Genomic DNA, 21,337 nt, shown 5'->3' on the forward strand with positions numbered 1-21,337 from the left:
TTAAACCAGAATAAAAATTTGCCAATTTTTTAGTCTACCATAGTGCTACAGTTGGGAAAGGCATGACAGGCTAGTAGTCTTGGTTCGAGCAAAGTCACAAAACACCATCATACATGAAACTGTCAGCGCAAGGGTGTCGAGTTTTATCAACTTTATAAGTTCCCGTAGAATCATTTGCTCTTCCGATCGCCATTGTAATCATCAATCAGTTTCGCAACATCTTTCCAGAAAAGACCTTCAACAAGAACACCGTCCTTGGTAAACCTGAAAACAAAGGGGAAAAAAGGGTAAAGATACAAAACAAAGAAGCCGAGTTGGATCACTTGGCAGAAACAGCAAATTGTAACAAATCGACAAGAGCAATGGTTCTTCTCACTTGTCAGTATAGATGCATTTATTTCCAATTAGGGAAGGAATAGAAATGAAATACGCTCATTCTTTTGTTTTTTTTTAAATCTAAGATAATGTCCATACTTAATAGGTGACACTGTTTTACATGTTGGTTCAAATAATTAGCGCATTTCGCAAAAAACAATTTGTCCAAAACTTACCATTTTGTAACACTCTTCGTCAGGACAACTGGTTTATTAGCAGAAATGGACTTTGGATCAGCACTGGCTATTGTAAGGGTGTAAATATCAGAGAACCTTGGCAGCTTGGAAGACGCAACCAAACCAGTACTATAGGATCCCTGTTGCCAAAACCAAAAACAAACAATACATCGTTAGTTTTTTAAAAGATACAAGGATGAATGAGCTTAAAATGCATATAGTCAACATTGGTTAGGTGCTGCCTAAACATTAAGCTCCAAAACAGATTTATCAATCAGGCAAGACCGGTAACAGGAACAGTTTTCCCTTTCAAACCCAAGAGGCGAAGGCCAACCGAGAATCAGCTGTCTTTATTATTGTTAATGGGGGAAAATAATAGGGTCAATCCCTAGGATGTCCCCACTGTCTACATATTATCATATTATTATCATTTAATATTTATATCCTTGTTACTTTTATATTTACAAGTAGCTTCTTGTCTATTTACAATTAGCTCCTTAACACTCCAACTGATTCAAAAATATTGTAAACCAGCTCACAAAGATATACTCAATTCTCCACTTTGAAGAGTAAAGGAAAAGACCAAATCAAAAGTAGCATTTGAGACCAAGGATGGTGCTAGCCAAGGAAACAGTCTCAAGAAAGAGTTGTGACATGCTCAGAGCTTGTCATTGTAGCTCTGAGTGATTGAGGCTTTGACATTGGTATCTCATTGTAGCTCAGAAGAGTAACAATGATCCCTTCTTTTGCATATGAGAGTAGCTAAGGTACTCTAAACAGATATAGGAAAAAATCTTCTGCATATGGCAATAAAAGATGTACAAACCAAAGACAATTACGCAATGTAACACAGTGTAAGATAGTATATATCATCACAAGGGAAAAGAATGGTGAAAAGGATCTGACCTCAAAGAGCTGAAGAAGGCATGCAAATTGTCAAATAGAATATGGTGCAAGTTGCATCATTCCAAAACTTGAGAAGAATTCTCATGCAAAATAGTAATGTATGAGCTGTTTTGACCAATTATCTATTCTTATTTTTAGCAACATCAGTCTGTTAGGGTGTACGAGGATAGGATTATTAAAAAAAACCACCTTGGCTAGAAAGGAATGATAAAGGTATGCAAACAATACTCTTTAGCAATGTCACACCTCAAAACTTTACTACACACGCCAAACTAGATTCTTATCTCACAAATAAAGGGGGAAAATAGTTCAGAATGCTCTTTTCCTGAAGAAAAACATGATAATTTAGAACTGTATAAAAACATGGTTGGGAAAGTCAATCCAAGCAAATCAGATTCAAAGCAAGTTGGAACAGGAAGAGCAGGTACCAATGCAATTATAACCCAATATATTGAGCACAAACAAGGAATTGACTAGATTTGGATGAAATCAAGGGACATTAGAAAACATCAATTTAAATTAGATCTTCCAGAGATAGAGGATGTTGGGAGGAATAAGGATTGACGAACAATGGAGAGGAGGAAGGATATTTCTTGAATGGTTCTTGTCTCTCATATCACACTTTCTTGCTAGCCCTATAAGGAAGATGATCAATTGAGGACTTCTGGCAGAGACAACTATAATATACGAAGTACCAACTAAGAGAATAATTAATAATAACATGATTTATAGGGTTAATTGTTAAGCATAACATAAACTTTAAAGGTTTTAACAAATCTATCACAAACTTTTTGGAGCAGTAACAAATCAATCACAGCGTTTGATTTCTGTAAAATTACCGTTATGCCTTTCTTGCAATGACAACTGTCTTTCTTGCAATCCCTATTTTTAAATTGAACCAATGAAAACCTAAGGATCACAAATCACTATACGTAGAAGCTCAGATGCATCATGCCAAACAAACTTAATAGATATAAACCTAGTTTAAAACACAGTCTGTCAGAATAGAACTATCATATCTAGAAATAAAACTATCAAATTCCGTTTGTAAACTACATATGATAAACAATGGAGTGGCGATACTGGACTAGTTTCCATCATTTGCATTTGGCTGTATATGAAACGTCACAGAGATTACCCAAATCTGGTTATTGACAAATAGGAAGAGTAAAAATATAGTGTATGCCAATGTATTGGAGTAAAATAATTCATCCAGTGGTCATCATAAAAATCTACAATAATTGAACCGAACGAAACTCACAGCAGGAGGGTGAGTGAAAAGGAACGCATTCTTCTCCTTTGTGTAACTGATGAACTGCAGCAGCGCATTAAATACTACATACTTGCCCGAGTCAAAGGGGAAACTTATCATGAAAATGCCAGCAAATTATCCGCTCCGTAATACAAACTTTTTAAACAACTTAAGAAGAAAAGGATATAATCCGATGCAAGTGAGAAGAAAATCCTTGTTTTCCGGGAACTTTTTCGGATAGAACTGTGCGAGGAGCGCGATCGCGATGATGATGGATCCGATCAGAAGCCTGACGTTGCTCAGCCTCACATCTTCAGTGTACCCCCGACTCTTAACGACCTGAATCGAGTACAAGTTATCACCACCTCAGAAACCCTAATAACCGAGAGATCTAAGCAAACGAGAAAAAAAATCGAGGATACGGAAGGATTGGGGAGGGATATGCTACCTCGGCGACGGATTCATCGAGAAGATGCTTGATGGAGTGATGATCAAGGAGGTTAATCTTTTTGGGGCTCTTCGCCGCGCCGCTGCTCCCCATATTCCGCTGCTCTTCTCGTTCTCTCCGAAGTCGCCTCCTTGTCCTCCGAGACAAACCGGTTCTCTCTTGATACCCTATTTCCTTCTATTAACGGGAGTATTTATTATTTTATTTAGGTGAACGAAACGCTATTTAGATTATTTTTACGCTCGTGAAATGCAATCTTACTAGATACGCTGGTAAAATTGAATTTGATAGAAAATAAAACAATTATTTCTAGCAAATTAAATTGATACAAAACAAAATAGGTATAACTATTTTTGTAGTTTGGCTTAGATTGTTCTTTTTAGACTGTAGTTAGTTCTTCAGGCTCGATTTGTGTGTTTTTTTATTATTTTTTTTTGATAATTTAGATATCATTTAAAATGATAGGTATCAAAATAAATCAGACAAACGATTCAACATCATAAATTTTTTTAAAGACCCAAGTGTAATGTGTTCGAATGAGATTTAATCTATTTTAAATATTAATATTTGAATATCTATATTTTTCTCTCAATGTATTGACATGAATATTTTTGAGAACGTGTTCTTTTAAAATGATAAATATTACCCCTTATATATTATTGTATATTAAGGTTGTATTTTCTATGAATGTAATATTACATTTAAGTCCTTTTAATACATATTATTTATACATAGCTCCCTAACATTCTCCGCTTAAATTGATCTAAAAATATTATGAAAAATTAATTTGTTACAGATATATATATTTGACTTGAGGACCTCTAAAGGACTTAGTTCAGTAAAAAGTAAAATTTATTATCTTAACGATTCAGAACATAAATTAAAAAATTATAATTTAATTTTTATCTACTTTAATAAATCTGTTTCATCGTAATGAATTGAATTATGTTTCTAGGGGACGATCGTGAGAGCTTATCTCTTCTGTAAAAAAGATGAAATCCGCCACCTTAACGGTCCCACACCATTTGTAAGGATATAAATCGAGAAACTGTAATTGGTCACAACATAGGGTATTGCCTGACTTCGTCAGGATTTAACTCTTGTCCTCTTCTATAAGTTTGTTACGTTGTAACCAACTCAATTATGTCTCGATGATTGAAGCATATGATATGAAGGGAACTCATAAAAGATGCTATGATTGCTTTAAATTGTACTTTATTGATAGTGATAGTGTTCCTGTTGCTGAAGCATTAATCTATCTGAAGAAAGAGAGATGAATATTCGAACTTTTAGAAGAGAATGAAGTATGTTTATAACTGGAGATTTTAATTCAACTTTTTGGTTGAGTGCAGAGATCGCAAACAATGCGATGATCAAATGACAAACCGCAAGAGGTTAACAATCAACCATCATCGGGAACAATTACAATGTAAGGAAAAAATGCCGATCCATCGAGCAGTTCATCCTAAAAGAGGATTCTGAGTCTCCAAATTTCTCCATGAAAGACCAAAAAAAAAAAAGTCCCAACCTTTTTTTTACATGGAAATGAGTCGCCCAAGATCCGTTTTTTCTACAAGCCCTAGAGGGTCATGGAGAAGAAGGATGCGAGGGCTCCGCCTTTGACAAATTCCCCCGTTCCATCTTTCTCAATTGAATTCGCGTGCAAACCAGGAAGCCACCCAGAACCACTTGCAGTCCAACCGCGACTGCGAGAAAAGAAAGCCCTACCTTCTCGCCGAGGTTGAGATGATCGATATCCGGAGTTGGTCCCGGCGAAGGGATGACGATGTGTGGGGCGTGATCGTCGGGAGGCATACGAGGTGCAAATGCTGGAGATGGGGATGGGGACGGAGGCGACAATGGGGAAGAAGCAAAGGGATCGACGGCGAGGACTAGCTCGAAGAAGAGCAAAATGGGGATGAACAAAGCAAAGGCCAGAGGTTGTAGCTCCATGGGAGAGAGAAGGGGAGGGAGAGACGGGAGTCAAGGTCTCCGACCAGAGCGGATGGCTCCGCCTCCTTCCGCTGGCTGAAAAACCACATAAATTCGGATGGAGAAAAGGAAGAACACTAAATGAGGAACGCGGTGTGGTTTTATCTTTATTCTTTTTTGTTGGAGTTTTAACTAAAAATAGAACGGCATTAAAATTATGAGTTAGCCTAACCAAATTAGACGTCCGACTACACCCTATTAATTCATTGGTCGCCATCTCGTCTTAGACAATTTCTACGTAGCTCACTTCATAAGGCCTGTGAATTATTTAGGAAAAATGTTATCGTAAACGTGATATAACAGTAAGATATTTAATAGATTATTCGAATTTCAATTAATAAATTTAGAGCATCCGTCAATGTAAAAATGACCATTATGATCGGGATGGATAAAAGCAATAAGCTAATGATTTTCTCAAAAGTGAAGGGAGCTTTACACCGTATCAAAGGATAATAATAAGCAGTGATAGAAAATACAAATCAAAAAGAAAAAAAAATCATTCAGCGAAGGCCAGAGCCATAGATTATTAAATAATCTGTTTTGTTTAATTGTCCCCTCCATTTTAGAATCTGGTAATTGGTATTTAAAATTTTCCGATGGAATTTTTTTTTTTATAAATTTTGCGAACACGGTTTATATTTTTATCATGCATGCTTTGGCAAGTATACGATTATGAAATAAAAATTTTGTTTTGCTTATACTAATGAAAATAAACAATTTCCTAAATGTTTACAGTTTCTACTTCACATGAAAAAAAGGTAATACAATACAAAATTATAAAACAAAAAAAATAAATAAATTTACCATTATCCTTGTTTAAGGAATTGAATTGCTATTTACACAAAAGATTTTTGAAAAAGCAAGAAAAAGAATAAAACATTTATTTCCTCTCTTTAAAAAAATTGCACAAAGCGCATGCAATCAACAGTTGATCTCAAATAATAGATCCACAGCTCCGTGACGGTGATAATGATTCAGTTAAACATCTTCTCACAACAGATTGTTTTCCTTAAAAAAAATAGTATTTTTCCTAAAAATGCAGCTTAAGGTTTATGCTCAAAATTTAAACAATACATATAATTTATTTCTTTTTTTATCAAATATATATGAGACTCGAGCAAATGTTACACGGGTAATAGCTGGTGTGAGTATTCAATTAAAATTAAATTAAATTAAATTAATTAAAATTAAATTGAGCAATTTTTTTTAATTAATTGAATTAATTAAATTTTAAATAAAAATCAAACAAATCAAATAAATAAAATATCAATTAATTTAATTTTTAATCGAATTAATCAAAATTTTTAAATATTATAAAATTTTATTAATTAATTAAAAATTTATAAATTTATTTATTTAAAAATTTAAAAATTATTTTTTATTTTAATTAATTCAATTTAATCAAATAAAAATTTTTAAAATCAAAATTGAATTAATCAATTTTTTTAAAAAAAAATTAAAATATCAAAATAATTGAATTAAAATTTTAAATTTAATCAATTCAATCGATTTATTTAATTTAATCAAATTTTTATTTACCCTTAGTAATAGCCGCTATATTTGGTGTCTTTTATATTGTCTGTCTACGCAAAAATTTCACTAAATGCTAAAAGTTGTATAGCAAAAATTTCACTAAATGCTAAAAGTTGTATAGCACTAAAATCTGTTTACATGTACAATAAAGAAGCATAAAACAATTGCAGAGACGATAAGTAACATTATCCCTCTTGCAGCACGAATATAAAAAACTTGATGCAATCTCTTTCAGTAAAGCAAACGGAGAGAAGAAATCAATTTCTTTATATAAAAAAAACTCCTTGTAGAGATTCAACCTGTGGAATCTCACAATCTATGTGAATTTGTTTTAATAAAGTACAGAATTAGTTCTTCATAAATAAACAGAGTCAACTGTGATACCCAATGAGAACTAAAGGCTAGCTTGGACTGACAATAACCCTATATTGCACAAGGAGTTATACTGCTTAATGCTAACACAAATAAAACAAGGATTTATATAATAACCTGTGAGGAAGCAGAACTTCAAGAGGACAGTAGTTGGGTTGCTTGGTTGCCTCTGAATAAACTGCAATTTTATCAGCATAGTCACTAAACTGCCAATGAAGGAATGAAAACAAAATAGGAGGGTTTTGGAAGAGCTGATCTCATGAGGTCCGGATCCGTTTGTTGTTGCTGCAGCGAGGACACTTGTAGTTCTTGATGTGCTCAGCCTTTGCAGGGGTGACTTTTACACACTTCCCATGGAACCATTTCTCACAAGTGTCACAGAAAATCCAGAAATTGTCTAATACAGAACTCTCTCCACATGCCGCACAGAGATAATCATCCTCTTCCTCATCTAACTCCTCGTTCTCTTCCTTTGCATTCTTTGCTCTGGTGTTCTTGGCCTGATATTCAGCCTTCTGTAAATGAAAACAAAGTAGATTGTTGATTTCATTCATTGTTGTGTGTTGAAATAGATAGAGAGAGAAAGAAAGAATAAAAAGAAAAGTAAAGAGAAGACAATTGCTTCATTATTATTATTATCGTAGGTTAACAAACTTATTTATACAGATTGCTAAAATAATATATGAAAAATATAATAATAAACAAGATAATATATCATGATAAATATGGTAATAATAAATATGAAATAAGGATAAATATGATTGAGATTGTAGTCCAAATATGGTTAGTCATCATTAATTTGAAATCAATTTCTGATTCTTCTCTTGCTGTCAGCTTTATCCTCATTACCATCTTTATCCTCATTATTTTGCTAACCTTAGGCACTGATATTGGCTAGTATTAATCCAAGAGAGTGTAAAAATCTTAATCACATAAGAAACAAGAATCATATTGGAAATTCCATTCAAGAGTCTGTTACAGGATTTCCATTTTTTAAGTGGAATGATGCATCAGATACCAATGCTACAATTCATTTTCAGTGAGGAAGTGGATGTTGTTACCCATTTTAACCACTGCCTATGTTGCACGATCAAATTGTGTTACTTATACGGGAATATAATTTCCCGAGATAATGATAATTAGCAAGAAAAGAATCCAGATAATGTTAAAATATTGGCAAGGATTGTTATCAAAATACCATTGTACACAAAATTAAAGAATCCAGATAATGTTAAAATATTGGCAAGGATTGTTATCAAAATACCATTGTACACAAAATTATCTCCATAGCATTGATATCTTCATAGTTTCCACATGTATGTGATGTGGCACAAGCTTGAAGATGACAGATCACTTGTTTTTCACCTCTATATTTGCTTTGTTTGTCATGCAATGATCCGACAAGGGATCTTGCCAAGCACAACCCATGTGTCAGGTAGGGTTAATGCCAGAGGAATCAAAAGAAAATAACATGTAATTGGCCATAACATCAGTGCAGTAGATCTAAACTTCTCATACATAGCTGAGATTTATGCACTCCATATAAACAAGTGGATTAAAAACTACTTGATATTTTTTATAGCCTAATTGAAACCAGTCTTAACCCTGCTAGAACAGTATTAAATCATCTTGTATTATGTAAGTTCATTCGGATGCTTGATGCACGAACTAATGCTCCCATGTAAATCTAATGCATAGCTCTCGTTTAATACTAATAAGGTATATCATTATTTGAGTTAGTTGTTTGTTATATATTTATGGCTTCTCTAAAATTTTAACTCATTACACCATTTGGTTATTATAATTCTTTTTTTTTTTTTGTTTTTTGAAGTAAACAAGCTAGCTAAAAGGAGATTTAAGGAGTAAAACTCATTTGAATTCATCTCGATGCATTTTGATACATGCTGAGTTGGGGGTATGGTATCAAAGTTGGGTTGGGGACCAAACAGCATAGTACATTATCTTAAACCATGATTACTTGCAGAAAATGGTATAATATTTTATTCTTAAATGGAAACAGTAACAGCTTAGTTATTTGACCTATAAGTAATTGTAGCTAACAATGATTACCTTGACTTTATTGGATTAGTCATACACATGAAAAATTCTTGTTTGTTGTTCTTATTCGTTACTTGACTGCTTAAATATCAATTGACAATAAGATAAATGTTAGCTTAAAGAAAAATTAAGAGCGCCATGGACATTCTCAAGCAATTAATAATCAAGATTGAAAACGATGGATCAAATATTAATGACATAAGTTTAAAAAATTTCATAAATATCTCATTTATTTTAACCTTGCTTGTGGCAAACCCATCTTTCAAATTTTTAAAGAGAATTTTCTTTGGAAAAAAATGATTCATCCATTCTCAAATTTTGTTGATTTGCATCTCCCCTTTGAGCATTTGTTTGATAACTAGTTGGGACTGCCTATTGAGATTTCAAAGTGCAAATGGAATTAAGAAAAGGAAACTTCTTACATTATATAGCATCTAAGATGTTCTTACCAATTTTGAATTTGACTTGGATTTGTTGTTGTTCTGTTTAGATCCGGAGGTCTTATCTTGATTCTTTCCATTTACGACTTCACATATGGTGGGCAAATCAGTTATCATATCTAATAGGAGTTTCCTGCATCACAAACAACAAATGAAGTTTCTTTTTTCTGTTCATACTAAATATAAAACAAGATAACTATGTGACACTATTGGGACGCAAAGAACTAACTAACTTACAAAAGGGATTTTCAAGGATCAACAAAAAACAAATTTTTTGAGTAAGTAATTATTTTGACATATGGATCAACAAAAAACCTAAACAAGGAATATTTTGCATAATTGTTCTCATCTATGGCTGGGTTTGGCATTGCATTTGAATCTCAAAAATGCTTTTGAAGAACAAACTATTTACTAAAGTATGTCTCGTGAAACTTCAGTATTAGGTATTCAGAATCTCAAATTTTCTACAATTTTATGATATATATTGTTTGGTAAAGCATACTTAGAAAACACTTCTCTTTGTATATAAAATAACAAAAATAAAATAATTAAAATTAAAATATTATATTACTATATATCATAAAATCATACTTATATTATCTCATAATATTTAACGATAATGCATATTTACTATTAATAGTTTACTATATATTTCATTTTTATATTAGTTTTTTGAAGTATTTAAAAACTGCTTTAGCAAAGCAGCCTTTGAAGGCACTCTCACACCTGCATTGGAAAAGTAGCTTCGGGAATCTAAAATTTTGAATGAAAACACTCTAGGCATGAATTTATCAAACACCTTAATTAACTCATAAAGTGATTTGACCCTCAAAAGCACTCTTAAACTCAGCCTAAAGCATGTCATAGCCTAGGCACATACATAAGGTGGCAAATGTTCTCCACATAGGATCTATGCTTCTTCATATTTTGTTTCTGGTAAGCAGCACCACCCTTCGTAAATAGTGTTAATATATAAACTTAGCACAAGCTTTAATGTTTTTTTTTTTCCAAATCTAAATCAGTCTTTCATTTTTTTTCTCTAATCTAGCATAATGCTCAGGTTTTGTGTTAAAATTACTTTGTCCAATTTCAGGTAAAATGTTGACGTGGCAGCTATATGGCTAGCTGTCACACCAGATAACTCATGAGTTGATGCCTACATTGTAGCTTGTTGTCAAGCTAGAAACTTCTTCTTAGATCTCAAGCTCCAAAGCAAGATCTATGACACTAACAGTGCAGTCAGTACAATGGAGGGCATGGGAGGCAATGTCGTCAAAAGATACCCTCAAGATGACCTCACTCTCCACTTTTGCTTACTAAGATTTGAAGATCAAGATGGTGGAAAGCTCCTTCAGCACGTCAAGCATCTTTGAAATGTTCCGCTAGCTTGGCTTGCTGGAATAGGATGTGGTGTTGTGGGGGCGGTGACATCGTGGCACAAGTATAGCTTTAATGAGAGTGACGGTTAGTAGGTGAAGGAGAGTGTGACAATGGTGAAGGAGACAGAGAGCTTGTTGGCAAAGTTCTAGCAGTCAGTGCTACAAAAATAGAGAAAGAGAACTTGGATGGCAAAGAGCTAGGAAAGCTACTCCAATAATTCCTCGTGCTCAATGCATTGTGCCACCACACCACCATCCTCTGTGCCTTTTTCGAAATATGAAGTGTTCGTTAGTTACAACTACACTCTAAAGAAGCTACGAAGAAGAAAAATGGTTTGGCCACCATGTGGCAATAGACAACTACATAGGCATCCACTTTATAAGTTACCTGACGTGGCAACTTGTCATGTAGCTATTAGGTAAGTGTTTTAATGAAGATTGGACGGAGTAACGGTGAATGCTAGATTTAATATAAAACTTAAACGTTGTGTATTAAAGTGTTAGATTAGAGAAAATGAAAGTTTATGCTAGATTTGAGAAATACGTTAAAGCTTGAGATATATTTATGTAATAACCTTGAAATAATGGTTCCCACTAGTTACAAAACTTTTCTAGTTGCGCATCCATCATTCATTCCCCTTGTGTGCCAAATCATTGCAATGGCATGGTTCATTAAACAAGATATCTAATGTGTTTGAGACCAAAAGGACAAATTTTTATTGTTTAAGATAATTAGGGCCCTAAATTCTATACAAGGTATATAGGTTGAATGAAAAAAAGAGAACAAAAATTCTTAATAAAAGGGTTACAATATCTCAAGGCAACCATATAATACACAATAATCCAAGTCAATAAATGCATTTATGCCCATTGGATCTTCTTAAAAGCAAATGAAAAGGCACAGCTTCTAAATAGCAAATTATGATTCTGAACTTTTAAAGACATGTCTACATCCCTAAGGTTTTCTAGTCAACATTCTGTTTAATAGTTGACTACCATTTTTACAGGCGCATTACAGTAAAACTTGCAAAGAATGTAGCAAATAATTATTCTAGAGAAAAAATGGTGTATTTGAATGTCCAACATTACAGGCCAATGGAATTTATCATTGTAATCTTTTTCTAAAAGGTATAATGAAAATTCATAGAATTGCAAATCAATAATTCACATTCTACTTACAACAACTGCATGCCCTATTTGTGCAGCATATGTTATTTGGCTCTCAGTGGCATTTAGAAGCAATTTAGCATAAGCATATAGCAGAGAATTAAGTCATTAGACTCATGACCAGCAACATGTATTGTTTAAGAAAGAAGTGCATTATGTATTGAGTGGTTTAACAAGGACATAAATATATGAAATATAAGGTGCTTAGGTTTGAGTACAACTAACAATTGTTTGTACTTAAATAAAATAACAATTTTGTTATGAATGATTGAGTTAATGATGTCTCTCTTTGCTCCTCTATGGTTAGCTCCTCTATGGCATGCACCTACTAGTGATTCTGCTTGGGCCAACTATCTGACCCCATTAGGTAATCCTACTCCTTTGGCCCAAATCCTTGAGAAGACTGTGAGGCTTGTCATGTTGATGTTTTAGAGTTCTACAAAAATGTTTCTTTGCATCAACACCAAAGCCTTCTCGTGGTGGTTGCATCATGGTTGAGAGGAGTCAGACTACCTCCATTGTCACCTGAAAATTTTCCCCAAATACTCTTTGTTGTCTTTCAGTATGCTGTCTTTCAAGTCATGGGGGTTGAGTATTAATGAATATGTATAGACATTGGTTTCTTTTCTAACAGCTTTAGGTTTTGGGATGAACAATTAGCCAATCAACTTTAAGATGGTAGGAGGTCATGTTCAAATCCTGTGTCTATAACTGTAATAATATCTCATCAATTCACATGTTGGATTTGTGTCGATCAAGTGAAATATACTCATCCACACATGAAGTGGAAGCATTCAGAATACAAATTTATAGAGACTGGCCCCTTCCTGGCAACTTGAGCTTTTGCAGTAAGTAGTTAACAAATCAACTTTAAGATGAAGGCATATAGTTCTTCCATTGTTTAAAATTCTTGGCTCATCATCACCTTGTGAACTATGCATGCATGAAGGTTATGGAGCACTATATGATTGTCACTATCTTGCGAACTATGTGAAATTATATTGACACATTAACACAAGTCTAAGTCTATCTCAAAAATTATAATAATAAAAAATAAAGACCATCTTGTGAACTATGTGAAATTATATTGGCATATTAACACAAGTCTATCACAAATAATAATAATAATAATAAAATTTAAAAAAAATAGTCTAGACAAATGAGTATATCGCATTGGTATAACTAAAACTTATGAATTCCCCAACAAAGTTTAGCCATAGTTAAATTATCTAACTGACAAGCAAGGATCTGATATGAATGTGTAGGACAACTAGATAAGCGTTGACAAGAATATAATCAACAGAAAATCATCTTACCTATGTTTTTTTTCAAACTGAAACCTACCACTAAAATAAGATGACAAGGCAAGTAGCCATGCATCACTGTGTAAAGCAACCAAAGATAACCAAGATTTCTTTTCCATTCCATCTCTAGCAAAGTTAATTCCCAAAACAGGCTCTGGAATCTCTGGAGGAACTTCTTCTGCAGGCAAATTGACCTCCCATTGCTCATCTGGATATCCATAGAGACACAGATTTTCTTTTGCTGAAAGAAGTAAAAGAAGTAACCATTACAGCAGGAAAATTTCTGAAATCAACCTCACCAATAATTGATTAGCATTTTGCACATGTCAACAAATCTCTATATTTGCCATGTTATCTAAGACCACAATAATTTTCAAGGAAAGACAAAAAGGGGGGAAAAATCCAGATAGTATCAAAGTATTAATTGGCAATCCCAAACAGATAAGAAAACCTATGTTTCATTAGTGTTATTTAGTGTGTAATTGCCCTAGAAGTTAAATCTAATGATGCAAAAAGAGGAGCAACTATATATAGGGCAATAGCAAAATAGTCAATAGACAAAAATGGAGTTATTCAGACTTCTCGTAAGACATGAAGAGGCACCTAGACAAGCATTCAGCGATTATTGCCTCAGTACTCACAAAGTTGATACAAGATTCTGCGTTTCCATGTTGTTGATTGATAGAAAAGTATAGAACCATTGTTGGTTTTTAGTTATTGTGTTATAACAATGATGCAAAAACATGACATGTAGCACCATTGAGTTACATCAAGGAAACCTTAACTACAAATTGAGAAAAGAAAAAACATTGTTGATGAGGACAGATGTTGAACAATTTTTCATATCACTCTAACCACAATTATATAAGACAATCTAAGGTTAAGTAAAGCTCAAGCATTGACAGTATACTGGCAATTGCTAATAGTCAGAAGCAATGAAATATATAATAAAAAACACTATTCAAGAAAAATGTTGATAAAAAATCAAAGTCTTGCTCCATTTATTTACAATTGGTAAATGTCAGCGCTCAAGAGTATTTTCATTATGATGCTCCTTAAGATTCAGAATTATTACGATATAGGGGGGAAAATCACTACTCTTCTGAAAGAATAAGGGAAATACTACATCAAAGAACAGAAAAAATAAGCCCTCGATTTGTGAGCATATCTTCCACCCAGCTACTTTGTATCATCGAGTGTAAGGATGTCAAACATACTAGTATATTGAAAGATATTTTGCCTACTTATAAAACCATTACACTAACATGGGTATTTACTAAGGTACTAGGTGTTTCAATTTTTCTGATGAGAGTTTAAGGTTGATTTTGTTTACATAATTGCATAATGGAAGAGGTCATGTATAATATAGGAATGTCATTTACTGGAATTGACTATATCTTATGAAGAAGTTCCTTCTGTATATTGCACATGGAGCATGATCACTCAGTTACATTTCTGTCACTTTCCTTCTCCATCTTCCTCCTATCTTCCTACCCAAGTAAGCCTAGACTTAAAATAAGCACACAAGAAGACCTAGAATGCTCATTTGGCCACACGAAACTATGAGGTATCGAGCACCCTGAACAAGAACTTATAATGCATCAGTGATCAAACCTCTAATACTAGTTTTCTGAATTATTGATTATTGGATCTCCGATACTTACAATCTATATCCTAGTAAAATTGCATCTAACCTGAACATAATCTAACTCCGATCGCAAATGCTTAATTAGAGTACCAAAACCTTGTATGTAAAGGCATTGATCTCACTCAGTTGCAATAATCCGACAAATAAAAACCTAAATGCCAAGGCTTGGTTACTCCAGCCATAAAATAAAACTCCCAAGTACTTGAAATTCAAAAACCAAGTTGACTACAAAGAGCTAAGATGGTGGAATTACTAACCGGGATCGCATTGTTGATAGAAGTCCTCGAAATCTGCCCAAGCGAATCGCCAGGAAACAACAGAAGGTCAATGACGATAACATCTTTGAGAAAGGAAAAAAAGAAAGAAGCAGAGTGGAGATACCGGTGGTGAGGGCCCTTATGATGGCGGCTCTCCGGCCCTTGACGTCGCGGAACACCTCCTCCACCAGGCGGGAGTTTTGGGCTGCCGATCCACGGTCCATCTCGGCGATCGAGGGCTCCGAATTGGTCACGGAGCTGAGAACGTAGCCAAGAGAGAGAAGGGCGTCAAGCTTCGCGAGAGAGGAAGAAGATGAGAACGGCATCCAACGGTGGGACAAGGGTAATATTTCCAATAATTAATTTATATATTTCTCAAATAGGAGGAGGAAGAGGATAGGAGAAAAGTACGGCGTCCGGTAAAGCCTTCGTGTCGATTTACCCACGTATGATTGCAGAAGAATGCGGGGTCCAGCGGCTGACGTGCTCCGGTATCTATAATGGGTGAACAAGCCGGGTAGATTTTGTCAGAGAAATTTTACTCTCCCTGTTATTTCTTTGGATAATTCAAATTTTTGTTAGTATTGTTCTTTAAAAATCTATTATGCTTTGCAAAGCTAAAACTGCTGTTTTCAATTATTTATTACTTGTTTTACATTCAAATGTTTCTTAATTTATATTCAATAGTCAAATTAATTATTATTCTAATTCTTACTATAAATAATTAGTATAGTGTAATTGTTTGTGGCAATTTATTAATTTTAAATTAGTATAATTTAAGTAACCCCTTATACATATAATCAATCAATACCAATATATGATATTTATAAAGATGTTTTTTATAGATGTTTTAGGCCCTTGCGCAAGTGATATTTATATATAATAATCTTCTAAAACAAATAGTGCTTATAATATCTGGCATAAAAGAATTGGATGACATTATATTTTCATAGTTCATCTAGATTGAAAAAATGTAGGCTCAATATAAATCTTAAGAGTTACAATATGCCTTGAAAATTTTCTTAAATACTCAATTAATGTGGCTAGGGAGCATAATGGCATCTTTCTTCTATGGCTAAGATGGATTAATTAAGTTTGATGTTTTCATAGTTAATTGGCAGTGAGATTTCAATGCCCACTTTATCAAATTAAATGTTAAGAATATATCTGTTAATTTCTAGCAGTGACCGTGAGAGTACACGTGGAGAAACAATACATCCTTGCATAAGTGACCTCCTTATTAAATAATTTTTGTGACTTTCCTCTCCCTGTCCATATACACTTTCTCAATTTACCATGATCTTCACATATGGTCGTGGGGCCGATCGTGTCCTAAGGTGACAGATCCACTTTTTTGCAGAAGAGTGGGTTGGCTTTGCGGAAAACTGACATTGACGGGCAATTACTACCACAAGCTTTTTGAACCACCGGACAGTTCGTTTAGTTAGCTGTTTTGTTTGATTCTTGATTTCACATTGCACAGCCAAAAAGAATACGAACTAGCTAGAAAAAGCAACAAACGTGCGTGCGTGAGAAGCACAAATAAAATATATACGGATCAGATTCTCTTAAAAGTTAAATAAATATCGATGTTGTGAGTCATGACAACTCGTCTCGAGCAACAATACCCCTTTTTAACTCGTACATCCAAAGCCACAAGAAACGCCTTCATTAGGAAGAGCAATCCATTTGATCACCGAAAACCAATAGGTACAGTTCAGCTTAACTGATGAAGACACCTTTTACCAGAAATAGTATTAACATTTTAAAAAAAAGGAGAGACAGAGAAAAAAAATCTACGCAGAGGTGATCCAATTAATATTTTAACAACTCATGCACATTGAGTTGCCGCAATCTTTGGTTTACCTCTCGAGCTCCATGGTCTTGATGTGTCCCTTTCCCATACGAGCGAAGCTCGCAGATTCCATCAGCTTCTGCGATTCCAAGTCCATCTCCTCTTCCTCCTCGTCGTGGGATCCGGCTTCTTCTTTGACCATGGGAAGGTACCGTGGCTCCTCCGGATAGGCCCTGGAGACGAGCAGATAGAAGAGGACGCAGAAAACGACGAAGGCGGTCATGAACCAGCTGAACTGGAGGTTGACCAGGGACCTGGCCCGGTCGAGCGCCTCCGCGGTGTGGCAGCGCACGACCCGGTGGCCCTCCTCCAGGTTCATGAAGCACCCCTTGGAGATGAGGCTTGGCGTCCACAGCATGAACCCCATGACCACGAACCATACCCCTTGGAAGGCGATGCTGGCTGACCTCACGAAGCTGATTAGGAAGCTCCTCGGGCGGCCTACGGCCAAAAGGGTGGTGGCCAGCGAGACGGCGATAACGGTCTGCAGCAGCCAGTGGTACTGACCTTCCACGCCCATGTGGTCCGCGGAATGGAGGTGGAACATCAGCAGCTGCTGCGCGAAGGCGGCGGCCGCCAGCAGCATCGTGAGCTCGTCGCGCAGCGGCGCGCGGAGGCGGTCGAGGGCGACGCCGAGGACGGCGTACACTAACAGGGCGAGGGAGATGGAGGCGTGCTCGAAGTTGTGGAGGTGGTTGGAGGGGATGGAGCCGTCGTCGTCGAAGGGCTGGTGCTTCTCCGGGCCGATGATAAGCTCCATGGAGATGGAGGCGAGGCTGCCGAAGGCGATGAGGTGGAGCTCCAAGTGGCGGAGCTTGCCGGCTCCGGCCGGGAACCAGGGGAGGGAGGCGTACGAGGCGGGGCGCACCGAGCGGAGCCGCACGTGGTTGAAGAGGTGCCAGAGGCCGATGACCAAGAACCCGAACCCCGGTGCCACATGACCGACCAAAGTGCCCATGTCTGATTGCGCCCGACAAATGACAGTTGCAGTTGTAGTCGCGCCGTCGCAGTCGCAGAGAGATGTGAGCTGCTGAAGGAGAGAAGTGAGGATCGCTGAGCTTTTATGCTGAGTTGGGAGAGGTCTAGATTCTTCCTCGTAGAATTTGGAGATTTGACTAGGAAATTCAGGCTTTGGCTTGAGGCAGAGGAGGATTTGTATTAATCAAGCATGAAGATCGATTTGATGGTTTTGTGCAGTCATTGGCCGCATTGCCCGTGGAGTCAAAATATGACAAGGAAGGAGAAGGTTGACTTGACAGAAGCGCAACTGCGTGGATCGCTTGGCCAAGCTTACTTGCCACAGAAGCTTACTTGTCAGACAAGAAAATATAAAAAAGTTTATATATTGGACCAACACCTTAAAATATTGTATCTTCTCTCTCTATAGATTATAAAATAAAAATAGAATGACTATGGTCTCGACACACACGTAAAAATATAAGGGGTAAAATTGAAAACATATGACATTTAAAAGCATGACTAGCATGACATGTTTAGTTAAAACAAGAAACTTTATTGTGGTTTAGAGTTCAAATCAGGCTTTGTTGGCGGTTCACATTTCAAATAGTTCGAATAACAAGGACACTTGATTGTGACTTTCCCGCCTCGGCAGTTGATAGCGGTTTGCGTTCCCGCCCGTGGGTTCGAGCTTGGAGTATGGCGATGAAATTTCTCTTTATTTCTAGCAGCAGGAAACCTGTTTCTTTTTTAGGTTTGTTATTTTAAAATATGCCAAAAATAGGTGTAATGAACTAATTTAAATATATAATATTTCACAGCGATTTGTGATTGATTACATAAATTTATTTCGCCATTGAACTCTAGTGGACGTTATTTGAAGAGTTGCAAAGTCCTAGGCCGAGTTAGGACAATTTTTTTCTCATAATCTTGCCAGTAAATCAGTGTTCCCCTCCCTGTGAATCCATAACTTTATGATTAATTTAGGAACACGGGGGAAAATTAGAGTGAAAGGATAAATGTATTGGATGGGAAGAACACGCAAGCAAATGGGATCATATATCATCTTGGCGTTTGACCCATTTAATTAAGAGAATAATTGTGGTAAGCAATGAGGTGGATTGGGTTGCTTTAGTTAATTTGCTGGAAGTTGTTGTTGGCGGAAGCCAATTTAGACACGTAGATGAAAAGCAAAAAGAAAAAAAAAACAAAAAACCCACCAGCGGTTGGCATGCAACTGATTAGCTCGATTAAAGTCTAAGATTTTGGTGACGACTATACCTACCAAACCCTATCATCATTTTATGTTTCAGCCAACTTTAATTTTATTTATGCCAGTATTTGTCAGCCAACTTTAATTTTATTGCTAAATATTATGATTTTGTTAATTTTATTATTAAATATTATGATTTTGTTGCCCCAGTACGGGTGCAAACGAATCAAATTTATTTGTGAGCTTTGTTTTTTTAATTCGAATTGATTCGAAAAATATTTAATTTTTATTAAATTTGAGTTGAAATAGAATATATTCCATAATTTTTTCAAATTGAATTTGCTCATGATATTTTTTATTTGAAATATTATTCATGAACTATATTTGCGAGAGCCGAACTTAATCGAACTCTCTATTTATTTTTATATAACTTTAATTTAAATATATTTAAATTAAGATTTGAATTAATAATTTAAATCAATGCTCGAATCAGGTTCAAACAATTGAAATCAAATTCGAGTTCGAATTTTATTTCAAAGTGAACTCGTGCTAAAAAATTCAAACATAAATAAATATATATAATAATATTTTATATTATTCGATTCAATTTGATTCATTTGCATCCTATCCCCACTGGATTAATAAAATACTCAAAGAAATAATTTTAAAAATTAATTAGGATTTGAATTTCATGAGGATGACTAAAGATGATCTATCTAATATATATAAAAAATATATGCGCTTTTGTTGCTGCATGATCGAATATATCAACGTTTGATTTTAAAAATTATGATTTTACACAGGAGTTTGAAAATTTTATGGTGCTGGATTATCTGTCAATATTTATCTATGCTTCTCAATTGAGATCGATAAAAAATTTCTATAAAGTCGGATCAATCATCTTCCAGAATTAATCAGAATAATTAAATACCTAAATTAACTTTATATATCAGCATTTCATAATTTCCAAGCGGATGAAAATGAACCTAATTAATACAACCGTCGCCCGGGTCGTATTGGGCTCGACATTGGCTCTTCACGGCTCCACTGGGCCAAGACTAGCCCAACATCGGTGAAACCCAGCCGAGCTCCCCAGGCTCATTTTTACACCTCTATAAATGAACACACCCTAGAAGGATCCAAGCAATTCAGTATATATCCTTCTGACCAGATAATAATATAGAGCAAAAGTAGATCGAACTGATGTGGAGAATTATTTTCGTAATTAGAAATTAATTCATATATATAGTATATATGATTTTCCATCAGAAGGCAAGTATACCTCCTTGGACAGTTGTATGTGTCAGAGGTCAACTCCTTTTAACGCACGTGATATATGCGTTGGTTAAATGTACTTTCAACTAGCTACTAGCTAGACATATCTTTGACATTCATCCATGATTGATCCCGTAACATGTTTTCTCTCAGTTTGCTTAGAAAGGTTTCTAACGTAACATAGACTTTGTTGTCTTTTTAAGTTGATGTTCAAATTTATTGAACTCTATATGTAGACAAAACCAAATGGTGGCTACCAACTACTTAATTAGTATAGCTAATTAATAACTAAGTAATTAATGCAAACACACAAACTTTCAATACTGTATGATTAAGGTTTCCTTCATGAAACGATTTTTAAACTTCAGTGTACGTACTGCATGCCGGAAACTAGTGAAAACAAAGCCCTTATATATATATAATCCTAACATGCTATTGTAGACTAATTAACTACATGCAAGCATTCATTAGTGAAACTTAATCACTATTGATTAAACACAACCAGATCTGATTAACAGCTACACCAATAAAAGAAGATTTCCAACGTCACTGGTCCTTTGTACAATGTTGAATTTTTCATTGATACAAATGAGAAATAGCTAAACGTCACTCTACGAGCATGCAGTGTCAAACTTCTAGACGAAGGAAACTAATGATCGATCATTTAAGCTTACATATGCTCAAATTTGTTTACATACTAAATGGAAAAAAAGAAACAACCTATATATAC

General features: G+C 35.1%; 3 protein-coding genes across 3 annotated transcripts; all 3 read right to left on the minus strand.

Moving 5' to 3' along the window:
- LOC141837618 (signal peptidase complex subunit 2-like) lies at positions 1 to 3,315 on the minus strand. Its single transcript, XM_074724995.1, has 5 exons — positions 3,158 to 3,315; positions 2,897 to 3,048; positions 2,719 to 2,800; positions 552 to 691; positions 1 to 264 (listed from the first exon to the last, which is right to left on the minus strand). The coding sequence occupies exons 1-5, from the start codon at positions 3,248 to 3,250 to the stop codon at positions 171 to 173; spliced, it is 561 nt and encodes a 186-aa protein (XP_074581096.1). The 5' UTR covers positions 3,251 to 3,315; the 3' UTR covers positions 1 to 170.
- A 3,612-nt stretch (positions 3,316 to 6,927) lies between these two features.
- Positions 6,928 to 15,625, minus strand: LOC141839174 (PHD finger protein ALFIN-LIKE 3-like). Its single transcript, XM_074726866.1, has 5 exons — positions 15,432 to 15,625; positions 15,308 to 15,340; positions 13,415 to 13,643; positions 9,562 to 9,685; positions 6,928 to 7,569 (listed from the first exon to the last, which is right to left on the minus strand). The coding sequence occupies exons 1-5, from the start codon at positions 15,529 to 15,531 to the stop codon at positions 7,312 to 7,314; spliced, it is 744 nt and encodes a 247-aa protein (XP_074582967.1). The 5' UTR covers positions 15,532 to 15,625; the 3' UTR covers positions 6,928 to 7,311.
- Positions 15,626 to 17,077: 1,452 nt separating this feature from the next.
- Positions 17,078 to 18,136, minus strand: LOC141841125 (uncharacterized). Its single transcript, XM_074729248.1, has one exon. The coding sequence runs from the start codon at positions 18,118 to 18,120 to the stop codon at positions 17,170 to 17,172; it is 951 nt and encodes a 316-aa protein (XP_074585349.1). The 5' UTR covers positions 18,121 to 18,136; the 3' UTR covers positions 17,078 to 17,169.
- Between the last annotated feature and the right edge of the window lie 3,201 nt (positions 18,137 to 21,337).

Source organism: Curcuma longa, chromosome 11 (assembly GCF_044706935.1).
Source record: "Curcuma longa cultivar G26 ecotype Majalengka, Jawa Barat chromosome 11, ITB_CL_G26_1.1, whole genome shotgun sequence".
In the NCBI taxonomy this organism is placed as follows: domain Eukaryota; kingdom Viridiplantae; phylum Streptophyta; class Magnoliopsida; order Zingiberales; family Zingiberaceae; genus Curcuma; species Curcuma longa.